At 43.5% G+C, this 14,145-nt stretch overlaps 1 protein-coding gene across 8 annotated transcripts in view; it reads left to right on the forward strand.

Moving 5' to 3' along the window:
* Positions 1 to 14,145, forward strand: part of LOC138301182 (ectonucleoside triphosphate diphosphohydrolase 8-like) — a 451,411-nt gene that overhangs the window by 307,566 nt on the left and 129,700 nt on the right. For all 8 annotated transcript variants that reach the window (XM_069241394.1, XM_069241399.1, XM_069241395.1 and 5 more), the window contains one exon: positions 9,850 to 10,000. In XM_069241394.1, coding sequence (XP_069097495.1) covers positions 9,850 to 10,000 — 151 coding nt within the window. The remainder of the gene's footprint in view (positions 1 to 9,849; positions 10,001 to 14,145) is intronic.

The following is a 14,145-nucleotide window of genomic DNA, read 5'->3' on the forward strand; positions in this document are numbered from 1 at the left end:
ATTTTCATTTTTACTCCAAATAATTGATTCTAATGATTATTATACTTCAACATTATTTAATAAAGTTAGCACATTATCAAACACAGGTGGGCACAACCATTGCCATGGTAGGCACAATGTCCACGATATTTAAAACGCGTACACTTTTGAAATACATCATCATAACTATGTAAATTGAGCCTTTAAATATTTATTCAAAGCCGCCTAGTGCTGACATCTGTGCCACTAAACCATGACTAAAATTTTACGCCTTAACACGTATAAGAACCTGGAAGTGAAAAAGGAAGAAAGCACTGAGGAAAACAAACCTGCAAGAGTGAGATAAAGAGTGTGATAAAGGGTCATGAGTTCTAAGGTGATGGATGTAAGAGGGAAGAGATGAAATCAACATTAGACAGACTTGATATTGAGCAACCACAACATTTGTTTGTACCAGCCACAATGCTCTGGTCCAGCACTTATTTTAATTCATTATTTTCTTATTTTTGTTCACAAATTAAGCACTGAAGGAAGGGATTCTAGGATAATACGGAGCTAACAAAATTAAATAGGACAAGATGATTCTCATTTTAAATAATGGATCTTTTGTTCTAAATATAGAATGTGTTTGTTGTAATGGATAGCTTGTATTTTTCATGTACTGTGAAATAGCTCATGAAGCTTTTTTCCTAAAAGGAAACAGAGTGACTAGTCTTAAATTCCTGAAAAAGAAATTCATGGAGCTGGTTGCAATTCATTGTCATGCAAGAAATGCTCTGTATACATAGGTCAATTAGATCATAAATAGAAACTCAATAGGAAGTTTACACAACATAGCAAAGTTTTTGAATTTGTATTTTTTAGAGACATACCCATCACAATAAGCATAACACTCTAACATGAAAACAGGATCATCACAAGAATCAAAACGAAATAATCTTCGGATCCTGTCCACATTTACAGCTGTTATTCACCTAAATGGGCTCACCGAAAATTGTGAGCTGTTGTATAAATGATTAAGATAATTTAGACAAACAATAGTGCAATTGTCTAGTGGGTAACCCAACAATAATTTTTAAAAAAGCAGACAAACATACTCTTTGTAATAATTTTTAGCCACAAGCATTTCCATAAATAGAGGGAGATCTGACACCATATAAGTGGTGTGGAGACACCTTCCTGTAGTCCACATCAAGGAATATCTTGTCCAGATGCTTGTCACACTGATAATCCTGTTTTATTGTTGATTTACTATACTTATTGCGAGGGGTATCTATCTTGGGAGTGTGTTTTGGCAAACCAGTAATCTTCTACTTCCCCCTTTCCTGATTAGAATTGTGTAGATATATACCTTTTTAAAATGGTCTTGCCCTCAGAAGTTTTTACATGGGAGATTAACTACCACAGTTGTGTGCCACATAAAAGCACAACTCTGAGAAATGTAGTCACTGATATATACCGTGAGCTCAATCCTAGATTGGCGTCTCCAGATGCTTCAATCCTGATAGCTACTTCTGATAAATGAACCTTGAGCTGAACTGCTAACAAATAATATCACAAGAGTGGTTGCAGTAGACAAGACTGCAATAGAGCCTCTAAACATGAGGTTTCATTTTTAGCTGACAAATGGTTCCCAACATGAGCTTGTCATTTTCATCAAGTACCAATATAATTGCAACTACATCACTTGGTTAGTGTTTGCTGCACATGCCAATGTATCATTATCACATTCAAAGCATCAATACCATAATGTCAAGGCAGACAACAGTATGCCAAAAATGCCTAACCTAATGTCAAGGTTGGACATAATGATGGTCAATGATGCCTAAAATATCATCAAGGCTGGCTACTGCAGTTCTGGAGCTGTGCAAAAAATGCTGATGATTTTACAAATAAGCTAAACATGCATCTATTGCATTGGGATGCCCACCACTAGGGCCTGAGTGGCCATGATAAAAGCAAGGATGCCCACAATATGCCAATAATAGCTACTGTTATGCCAGAGCCAGCATATGCCAGGCTGGATAGTGTTATACCAAGGATGTCCGCAATCCAGAAGCATGGCTATAATCGTGCTGTATGTTAGTGATGGCCATAATTATCCCAAAATGTTCTCCATAGGTCAATAATTTCCACCATTATGCCAATGGCAGCTGTAAATAAGCTAAAGAGCCCTAAGATAAGTTAAGACAAATCACCATTATACCAAGACCGAAAATATTTCAGTGGTGACTATGGTGATGCCACTGCTGATACCAGATATCAGGTATTACTACTGCTGCCAGAAAAGAACTTTCTATACGATGGAGGGCCACCACACCAGGAACCCTCCTTCACTCTTTCTCTCTATCTTCCTTCTCTCTCACATACACACATTTCTTCACACAGATGTAACCACACTATGTAAACCGCACACACTTCCATCACTCTTATCCTTTAAGCATGTGAGGCTCTTAACTGTCTCTGCTGTCCATTCAACCCCTTCTCACCTCGATTCTTGAACTTCTCATACACCGACTCACATGTCCACTGTCATTCCTGCAGCCCCACAGAGGCTCAACATGGGGTACTGCTGTTAATTATTTCCCCAAATCAGTGTTTATACACACATAGGCCCTCATTTTGAGACTGGTGGTAAAAACCACTTACAGCCAAGGCGACGGACACCAAAAGACCGTCGCCGCGGCTACCAGCTGTCTGCCGTATCATGACCACAGCCCGATTTCCACCAGAAGAATGGTGGAAATCCAGCTGTGGCCATGCTGGGGGATGGTGGTAAGGTGGCGCTACTGCCACCAGCAGCGTCAAGCCAGTAGACCGCCGCCAGCCGTATTATGACCCATAATATGGCCTGGTGGTGTTCTACTGCAAGGCGCTGCTGGTGCCAGCAGCAACCTGTCCCGTCTCCTGCTGGAGGACCCCCTGAACACAGGTAAGTCATGTCTGCGACAGGGGAGGGGGCTGGGGGGTGTTGTGTGTGTGTGGGGGTGTGTGTGAATGTGTGCATGGATGCGGGTGTGTGTTGCATGTTGAATGCGTGTGTGCATGCTTGGAGATCTGAGTGCGTGTATGTTGTGTTATGTGAATGCGTGTTTGCGTGTATGTCTGAAAGTGTTTGCGGATGTGTGTGTGAATGGATGTATGCATGCGTGGATGCATGTGGGAATGGATGTGTGTCTGCATGTGTGTGCGTGAAGGGAGGGGTGTAAGTGTAGGGGGGCCGGGGGGCTTTGGAGATGTAGGGGGTGGGGAATAACTGGAGGGGGACGGGAAAGACTCCTACCAGTGTCAGGTAAGGAATTCCCTGTCACTGATAGTGCCTACCGCCATGGTTTTTTGGGGCATTAAGAAAGCCACGAAAACCAAGGCGGTAGGCGGGGTCATAATCCCGCAGGCGGAACAATGACGGCTGCCGAGCTGGAGATGGATATTTCTAGCCCGGTGGCTTTTACCGCTGTGGCGGTCGGAGTGGTACATTGACCGGTTGGCTTCAGCCAACTCGTCAATGTCATAATATAATAGGCGGTAAGTACCAACAGCCTGATGGCAGTACTTACCGCCATATTATCACCGACCGCCGGGGTCATAATGACCCCCATAGTGAATGACAGGGCAGTGCTTAATTTGAGCCGTTCTTTGCCGGTGCTCAGCACTAGCACTTAATTCTCTACACTGGCACTAATGAAAGTCCACCACTTTGTGGTGTGGTTTGTCTGTTCTTCAGGTGAGCACATTAACAATTGTTTCATAATTCAATATCATTGAAAAATAACCAGTACTAACCATTCATGCTGTTTTCAAGCTTTCGGTAACCTGAAATAATCTGAATTATTTCATACAAATGTGATGGTTATTACGCATGATGATACTGGCACTGGCAGAGATGGCAGTGCAGTGAGTGGTGCAAGGTGCAATGAGCTCTTAAGAAGGGCCATGGCATTCACATTTGTACAAACGTATTACGGAATGGGAGCATGGGTCAAGTAACACAGTCGATCTCTATGCAGCTTTTCTGAAGTGTGTATTTGTAATCTTCTACTTCCCCCTTTCCTGATTAGAATTGTGTAGATATATACCTTTTTAAAATGGTCTTGCCCTCAGAAGTTTTTACATGGGAGATTAACTACCACAGTTGTGTGCCACATAAAAGCACAACTCTGAGAAATGTAGTCACTGATATATACCGTGAGCTCAATCCTAGATTGGCGTCTCCAGATGCTTCAATCCTGATAGCTACTTCTGATAAATGAACCTTGAGCTGAACTGCTAACAAATAATATCACAAGAGTGGTTGCAGTAGACAAGACTGCAATAGAGCCTCTAAACCTGAGGTTTCATTTTTAGCTGACAAATGGTTCCCAACATGAGCTTGTCATTTTCATCAAGTACCAATATAATTGCAACTACATCACTTGGTTAGTGTTTGCTGCACATGCCAATGTATCATTATCACATTCAAAGCATCAATACCATAATGTCAAGGCAGACAACAGTATGCCAAAAATGCCTAACCTAATGTCAAGGTTGGACATAATGATGGTCAATGATGCCTAAAATATCATCAAGGCTGGCTACTGCAGTTCTGGAGCTGTGCAAAAAATGCTGATGATTTTACAAATAAGCTAAAAATGCATCTATTGCATTGGGATGCCCACCACTAGGGCCTGAGTGGCCATGATAAAAGCAAGGATGCCCACAATATGCCAATAATAGCTACTGTTATGCCAGAGCCAGCATATGCCAGGCTGGATAGTGTTATACCAAGGATGTCCGCAATCCAGAAGCATGGCTATAATCGTGCTGTATGTTAGTGATGGCCATAATTATCCCAAAATGTTCTCCATAGGTCAATAATTTCCACCATTATGCCAATGGCAGCTGTAAATAAGCTAAAGAGCCCTAAGATAAGTTAAGACAAATCACCATTATACCAAGACCGAAATTATTTCAGTGGTGACTATGGTGATGCCACTGCTGATACCAGATATCAGGTATTACTACTGCTGCCAGAAAAGAACTTTCTATACGATGGAGGGCCACCACACCAGGAACCCTCCTTCACTCTTTCTCTCTATCTTCCTTCTCTCTCACATACACACATTTCTTCACACAGATGTAACCACACTATGTAAACCGCACACACTTCCATCACTCTTATCCTTTAAGCATGTGAGGCTCTTAACTGTCTCTGCTGTCCATTCAACCCCTTCTCACCTCGATTCTTGAACTTCTCATACACCGACTCACATGTCCACTGTCATTCCTGCAGCCCCACAGAGGCTCAACATGGGTTACTGCTGTTAATTATTTCCCCAAATCAGTGTTTATACACACATAGGCCCTCATTTTGAGACTGGCGGTAAAAACCACTTACAGCCAAGGCGACGGACACCAAAAGACCGTCGCCGCGGCTACCAGCTGTCTGCCGTATCATGACCACAGCCCGATTTCCACCAGAAGAATGGTGGAAATCCAGCTGTGGCCATGCTGGGGGATGGTGGTAAGGTGGCGCTACTGCCACCAGCAGCGTCAAGCCAGTAGACCGCCGCCAGCCGTATTATGACCCATAATATGGCCTGGTGGTGTTCTACTGCAAGACGCTGCTGGTGCCAGCAGCAACTTGTCCCGTCTCCTGCTGGAGGACCCCCTGAACACAGGTAAGTCATGTCTGCGACAGGGGAGGGGGCTGGGGGGTGTTGTGTGTGTGTGGGGGTGTGTGTGAATGTGTGCATGGATGCAGGTGTGTGTTGCATGTTGAATGCGTGTGTGCATGCTTGGAGATCTGAGTGCGTGTATGTTGTGTTATGTGAATGCGTGTTTGCGTGTATGTCTGAAAGTGTTTGCGGATGTGTGTGTGAATGGATGTATGCATGCGTGGATGCATGTGGGAATGGATGTGTGTCTGCATGTGTGTGCGTGAAGGGAGGGGTGTAAGTGTAGGGGGGCCGGGGGGCTTTGGAGATGTAGGGGGTGGGGAATAACTGGAGGGGGACGGGAAAGACTCCTACCAGTGTCAGGTAAGGAATTCCCTGTCACTGATAGTGCCTACCGCCATGGTTTTTTGGGGCATTAAGAAAGCCACGAAAACCAAGGCGGTAGGCGGGGTCATAATCCCGCAGGCGGAACAATGACGGCTGCCGAGCTGGAGATGGATATTTCTAGCCCGGTGGCTTTTACCGCTGTGGCGGTCGGAGTGGTACATTGACCGGTTGGCTTCAGCCAACTCGTCAATGTCATAATATAATAGGCGGTAAGTACCAACAGCCTGATGGCAGTACTTACCGCCATATTATCACCGACCGCCGGGGTCATAATGACCCCCATAGTGAATGACAGGGCAGTGCTTAATTTGAGCCGTTCTTTGCCGGTGCTCAGCACTAGCACTTAATTCTCTACACTGGCACTAATGAAAGTCCACCACTTTGTGGTGTGGTTTGTCTGTTCTTCAGGTGAGCACATTAACAATTGTTTCATAATTCAATATCATTGAAAAATAACCAGTACTAACCATTCATGCTGTTTTCAAGCTTTCGGTAACCTGAAATAATCTGAATTATTTCATACAAATGTGATGGTTATTACGCATGATGATACTGGCACTGGCAGAGATGGCAGTGCAGTGAGTGGTGCAAGGTGCAATGAGCTCTTAGGAAGGGCCATGGCATTCACATTTGTACAAACGTATTACGGAATGGGAGCATGGGTCAAGTAACACAGTCGATCTCTATGCAGCTTTTCTGAAGTGTGTATTTGTAATCTTCTACTTCCCCCTTTCCTGATTAGAATTGTGTAGATATATACCTTTTTAAAATGGTCTTGCCCTCAGAAGTTTTTACATGGGAGATTAACTACCACAGTTGTGTGCCACATAAAAGCACAACTCTGAGAAATGTAGTCACTGATATATACCGTGAGCTCAATCCTAGATTGGCGTCTCCAGATGCTTCAATCCTGATAGCTACTTCTGATAAATGAACCTTGAGCTGAACTGCTAACAAATAATATCACAAGAGTGGTTGCAGTAGACAAGACTGCAATAGAGCCTCTAAACCTGAGGTTTCATTTTTAGCTGACAAATGGTTCCCAACATGAGCTTGTCATTTTCATCAAGTACCAATATAATTGCAACTACATCACTTGGTTAGTGTTTGCTGCACATGCCAATGTATCATTATCACATTCAAAGCATCAATACCATAATGTCAAGGCAGACAACAGTATGCCAAAAATGCCTAACCTAATGTCAAGGTTGGACATAATGATGGTCAATGATGCCTAAAATATCATCAAGGCTGGCTACTGCAGTTCTGGAGCTGTGCAAAAAATGCTGATGATTTTACAAATAAGCTAAAAATGCATCTATTGCATTGGGATGCCCACCACTAGGGCCTGAGTGGCCATGATAAAAGCAAGGATGCCCACAATATGCCAATAATAGCTACTGTTATGCCAGAGCCAGCATATGCCAGGCTGGATAGTGTTATACCAAGGATGTCCGCAATCCAGAAGCATGGCTATAATCGTGCTGTATGTTAGTGATGGCCATAATTATCCCAAAATGTTCTCCATAGGTCAATAATTTCCACCATTATGCCAATGGCAGCTGTAAATAAGCTAAAGAGCCCTAAGATAAGTTAAGACAAATCACCATTATACCAAGACCGAAATTATTTCAGTGGTGACTATGGTGATGCCACTGCTGATACCAGATATCAGGTATTACTACTGCTGCCAGAAAAGAACTTTCTATACGATGGAGGGCCACCACACCAGGAACCCTCCTTCACTCTTTCTCTCTATCTTCCTTCTCTCTCACATACACACATTTCTTCACACAGATGTAACCACACTATGTAAACCGCACACACTTCCATCACTCTTATCCTTTAAGCATGTGAGGCTCTTAACTGTCTCTGCTGTCCATTCAACCCCTTCTCACCTCGATTCTTGAACTTCTCATACACCGACTCACATGTCCACTGTCATTCCTGCAGCCCCACAGAGGCTCAACATGGGTTACTGCTGTTAATTATTTCCCCAAATCAGTGTTTATACACACATAGGCCCTCATTTTGAGACTGGCGGTAAAAACCACTTACAGCCAAGGCGACGGACACCAAAAGACCGTCGCCGCGGCTACCAGCTGTCTGCCGTATCATGACCACAGCCCGATTTCCACCAGAAGAATGGTGGAAATCCAGCTGTGGCCATGCTGGGGGATGGTGGTAAGGTGGCGCTACTGCCACCAGCAGCGTCAAGCCAGTAGACCGCCGCCAGCCGTATTATGACCCATAATATGGCCTGGTGGTGTTCTACTGCAAGACGCTGCTGGTGCCAGCAGCAACTTGTCCCGTCTCCTGCTGGAGGACCCCCTGAACACAGGTAAGTCATGTCTGCGACAGGGGAGGGGGCTGGGGGGTGTTGTGTGTGTGTGGGGGTGTGTGTGAATGTGTGCATGGATGCGGGTGTGTGTTGCATGTTGAATGCGTGTGTGCATGCTTGGAGATCTGAGTGCGTGTATGTTGTGTTATGTGAATGCGTGTTTGCGTGTATGTCTGAAAGTGTTTGCGGATGTGTGTGTGAATGGATGTATGCATGCGTGGATGCATGTGGGAATGGATGTGTGTCTGCATGTGTGTGCGTGAAGGGAGGGGTGTAAGTGTAGGGGGGCCGGGGGGCTTTGGAGATGTAGGGGGTGGGGAATAACTGGAGGGGGACGGGAAAGACTCCTACCAGTGTCAGGTAAGGAATTCCCTGTCACTGATAGTGCCTACCGCCATGGTTTTTTGGGGCATTAAGAAAGCCACGAAAACCAAGGCGGTAGGCGGGGTCATAATCCCGCAGGCGGAACAATGACGGCTGCCGAGCTGGAGATGGATATTTCTAGCCCGGTGGCTTTTACCGCTGTGGCGGTCGGAGTGGTACATTGACCGGTTGGCTTCAGCCAACTCGTCAATGTCATAATATAATAGGCGGTAAGTACCAACAGCCTGATGGCAGTACTTACCGCCATATTATCACCGACCGCCGGGGTCATAATGACCCCCATAGTGAATGACAGGGCAGTGCTTAATTTGAGCCGTTCTTTGCCGGTGCTCAGCACTAGCACTTAATTCTCTACACTGGCACTAATGAAAGTCCACCACTTTGTGGTGTGGTTTGTCTGTTCTTCAGGTGAGCACATTAACAATTGTTTCATAATTCAATATCATTGAAAAATAACCAGTACTAACCATTCATGCTGTTTTCAAGCTTTCGGTAACCTGAAATAATCTGAATTATTTCATACAAATGTGATGGTTATTACGCATGATGATACTGGCACTGGCAGAGATGGCAGTGCAGTGAGTGGTGCAAGGTGCAATGAGCTCTTAAGAAGGGCCATGGCATTCACATTTGTACAAACGTATTACGGAATGGGAGCATGGGTCAAGTAACACAGTCGATCTCTATGCAGCTTTTCTGAAGTGTGTATTTGTGAGTACATGCGTGCCTATGTGTGTGTCCCTGTAATTATTTTGCCTGGCTGCCACTCTGAGAGTATGGAGTGGACTAGCACTGCCTCTTTCAATGTACAGAAGGTGGCTGTGCTCCACGCAGTCTGCGTTTCTCTGAGATTTCTTCATAGCATTTGTAGAACTTCATGAAGATAAACTAAACTCCATGGGCCTGATTTATGAAACGTTTTCACTGCCTTTGTGTCATATTTTGACGCAGAAGCAGCGCAAACTTACAAAATACAATTATATTTTGTAAATTTGCACCTCTTTTTCGTCACAAAATGATGCAAAGGTGGCCAAACAGTTCATAAACCAGGCCCTACGTTTCTGCCATTTCTAGGCAATCATTTCACTGTGCTTTTTTTCTCAGGGCCAGGAATATCTAGCTATGCCGATGAACCCCAAAAAGCAGGTGAATCCCTAACGAAATGTCTTGATGAGGCTATGACTATCATCCCTTTGGCAAACCAACCTGAAACTTCAGTCTCTCTTGGAGCTACTGGTGGCATGATGCTTCTCAGGTAATAATTTATGACAACCAGTGAATGATTGAAGGTATCTAAATATGCCCTTCAAGGCAAACAAATCAATCCTTACAGCTGCCTCTGCAGAGAAAGCTTATGTGTTAGCCTGTACGGGAGATGCCCTACTATTAACAACAAAACATCCAAGGGGGCAAACTCAGTATTCCTAGGAACTCAGATAATTGCACATCTATAAAAGTACAATGTTCCAGTCACATTCATTCAAACTCCTTTGATAAACGTATGGAGCCTCAATAAGGGCAAACCACAATCCCTGATAGCCATCAGTCCAATGTATATTCCCTGATAGCAATGTATCCATGAAAGCAATCAATGCATTGCACTGCATTGATTGCTTTGAGGGTTTATGGGTTGCATTTATTGAGGCTCCCTAAAAGTATTAAAGGGGCTTGAATGAATCAAAGTGGAACATGGTACCATTATATATAAATAGGATGTACACCAAGCATATTACCCTTTGTCAGTGGTTCTTTTTCACACACAGACCGTTTCCAGTTAATGTGTACATGACATATTAACCACAAGCATATCTTAATCTGATAGTATGGTAATCTCCTTAAAGGTAAATAAGACATAGTGATAATTTTGGATAACGGTAAGAAAATAACTATTTCTTAGGTCAAGTAAATGCAGATGTGCACAGAGCCCAAGTAAATGCAAAGTGTAGTGGGCACAAGGTTCAAACTGGTGCAAATGTTCTATTACAACATGCTATTGTTGTCCTTTCTGCTGCTCAGACTAGCCTGTGGTGTCGTGGAATATTGGTCTGTCATATAAGCAAGAGGCATTTGGAGGTACTGGTGCCTCAGCACAGGTGTCACCTCACTCCTACTGGGCCTGTGCATTTTACACGTATAAAAATAAAGCTACAAATATTTGCTGCACCTATGGTATCTTCCTGGGGACTGTACTCCTCAATGATCATCTACCTTAGCATTACAACACAGGATTTGTGGCAAACTAGCACTAGTGCCTATTAGGCACCGCACCCTCGTTGTGCTCTGTAAGATTTGTATCCAAGCAATCAACTTTTCCTGCATGGCACTACCCCCTGTTCACATCCTGGTGAAAAAACATACACAATGCCTAGACCAAATGTGCTTTGGATTTTTTTCTCACACTTTCGCTACTAGGGTTTAAAACCCCCAATTAGCCTATATTTGTTATTTTAGTTCATATAGCACTAACTAGCCATAAGAACAATGGTGTGAGGTATATGTCCCACAAATGGAACTGGCAAACTTTACAATAGTCTGGTTTGTAACGTCTGGATCTGGAATAAAATTAAAGTAGAGTCGCTTTCTGTGGGATGTAACTTTGGATCATGGGCAATACTGCACATTTGTGCATAAATAATAAATTAGCATCACAGACAGTATATTGATAAAGTAGAAACATTTTGGGTGTGTTAATTAGATATTACCCATCCGGCCTCTGGGATGACTTGCAGCACTCTTGTCCGGATCCTTGACTGGAGTATGGCTAAGTGCATGAGTTGTGATGTCCGTAGAGTGTCTGTTGCATTCATGTTGTTTTTGAAAAGTGTTTTAATAATGATAGATCCATACATTAAGAAGAGTGGCGGGTATTGCCAGAGGAATTGCAGTGCCCAACATGTTGTTATTTGACTGTGATAGCAGAAAGTAGCAGGTACCAAAGCCATAATGTCCATGAACTTTATTTACTGGCACATCTGGGTTGTTCTTGGTGGGTGAAAGGAGTTCTAGTTAACATGCTCTTTTGTTGATTGTGTTGTGCAATTTTAGGTAGGGCCTTCGTTTTTATGCGCCCCTGTGGCATCCAACTGCATGATGTATTAGAGCAATGTTTAATGTGTTTATGTTGTTCTGTCTAGTATATATTGTTGGATATTGTGTGTCTGTGTTGGTTCTAAGTGATCCCCAATTATTTGGCACACCTGTGCTGTGTTGGGTGTGTGCGATGCGTTTTGTCTAATGTATTGTGATGGATGTTTCCCTTGTTGTTCCTTAGTGAAAATTGCTGCTGTTAGCATATTGAAACCCATCTATATGATTGATCAGTGCTCCACTGGGTTCATGTGAAATGTTCTGTCGAAATAGTTCTGTTGGCTGCCTGGAAGTCCCGTGGTGCAGTGTACATTTTACAGGTCCTACAGTCACAAGTGAAATGATCCAAAGACACGATTGGGTTCACGATAATGCAATGAATAAGTCAGAGGGCAGTGGAGAAAGTGGTCACTTTGGATGTCTCACGACACACTCAGCTAAGGTTAGAAGAGAACTGCATGCAGTGTTATTGCCAGCAGGCAGCGACATGCAGTCGTGCACGTTCACTTTATGGAGAAGTTACATGTGACATTTGTCTAGTGTTATATCAAACCTTGAGCTGTGAGGTGCTTCACATGTTGAAGTTTAGTTACCTTGGATTCATTTCGCCTTCTGAGCCAGTGTTACACGGTTGAGTCATGATTTTTGGGCCATTACTGATCACACTATTAATGTTGCACATTGTGGCAGATTTGTAGCACATGTTGGTAGTCTGTTGCTTATGCACATGTGTTCTAAATTAGAGGGCAGAGCACGTGTGGATAACAGTGAAATATGTCATGTCCCGTTATGTGGTGTATGCATACATAAAGATTCAAAGTGGATTAGCACAACATATGGTGGTTCATATGTGCATAGATTGTCAGTGTTCCTTGAACCAGAGTGGGGTGTAGGTGTAGTTAGAATGTAGGGTGCTCTCCACCAACGTCCTGTGTAGCAGAGCATAGTACTGCAGATTGTCTTGCATTAGAGTATGATGTGGCATTGGCTTAAAGGGAGGTGTACTAGTTCCTTTGTTGTGGGGTTCTAAGGACATACATTTGGTGGGCTACATTTTCTCCGATTTGATGGTGTTGTCTGTTCTCGAAAAAATCTATGAGATGTGTACTTTGGATACTCTACTCAGTTTGTCTGGTGGTGGGCACTTGGCTGGTATGCAAGTTGGAGCTGTCTCTTGATGTGCAAATTAATGGTTGTGGGAGAAAACAAGAGGAAACAGATGTGCCTAGAGATGTCAGCACTGGCTGCACTAACACTGCGGGTGAATGTTTGTACTTGTGAGTACTAATAATTACTATAAACTTCATTAATCACAATGCACTTGGGAAGACTGGTGCTGATATGCTGCCATTATGCTACAACACCCTGTAATTGATTCGATACTTTTGGACTGAGGTTTTAGTATAGCTTGTGAGGCATATGTGTTTGTGTGAAATGTAACTTGTGTATTTGAAGCCACAACCCCTATCTCCATGGTGTGATGTCATGATATTTAGGAGCCAGCTACTATTGATGGCCATTAAATCACGTGCAGAGCAAGAGCATTGGGCACATATCACAAATAATCTACACACGTATGAAATAAATAGCTAATTGTACTATTTCTTTATACCATAGCCCGGCCTTTGGGTGCCACAAGGTAGATGTGAGTGCAGTCAGTGGCTTCAAGACCATCTGTGTTTTGCAATGGCATTAAAGTAGGCTTTCATGGCATTGATACTATGTGATCTGTGGGACACCATTGTGATATCCCACTTGTTTCAATAGAATACTGATCCCCAATTTATAGCTTGCATAACTTGAATGTTGCTCACCAAATGACCCAACCCCAGTGGGAGTTTTTCAGGACTACACTGTGCATACATCTGTTTTTTGCTTGAAGGGAAGGATTAAGAAGGTCTCTTTATGGGTTTCTGCTGTGTGGCTACTCCCAGGATGCATATTCCTAAGGGCATTTTTGGCAGAAGCATAAGCTTTCCTGGGTGTGAGCCACTGAGGCTGAATCCTCTTTAATGGTGGGATGAGATATCTTAAAGTGTGCTGCAAACGTTGTTCTGAAGTTCTCACCAATGAAGAGCAGGAACACTCAACTGGTGACAGAGGCATCAAGTGGCTGCAGACATCTGGGTGAAAGATGAGACAGAGATAGAATATCACTTCTTCTCCAACCTTCTTTCACTTCGATCTCCAACACTGCCACTCTTCTGCTAGTGCTAATAGCTTCTCTTTTCAAGGCAAACTAGGCAATAGAATGGCAGACTCACCACAGGAAAATTCCTTTATCGTTTGTGGAATTGGCAAATATAATGCACT

The sequence above is a fragment of the Pleurodeles waltl genome, chromosome 6 (genome assembly GCF_031143425.1).
Source record: "Pleurodeles waltl isolate 20211129_DDA chromosome 6, aPleWal1.hap1.20221129, whole genome shotgun sequence".
NCBI lineage: Eukaryota > Metazoa > Chordata > Amphibia > Caudata > Salamandridae > Pleurodeles > Pleurodeles waltl.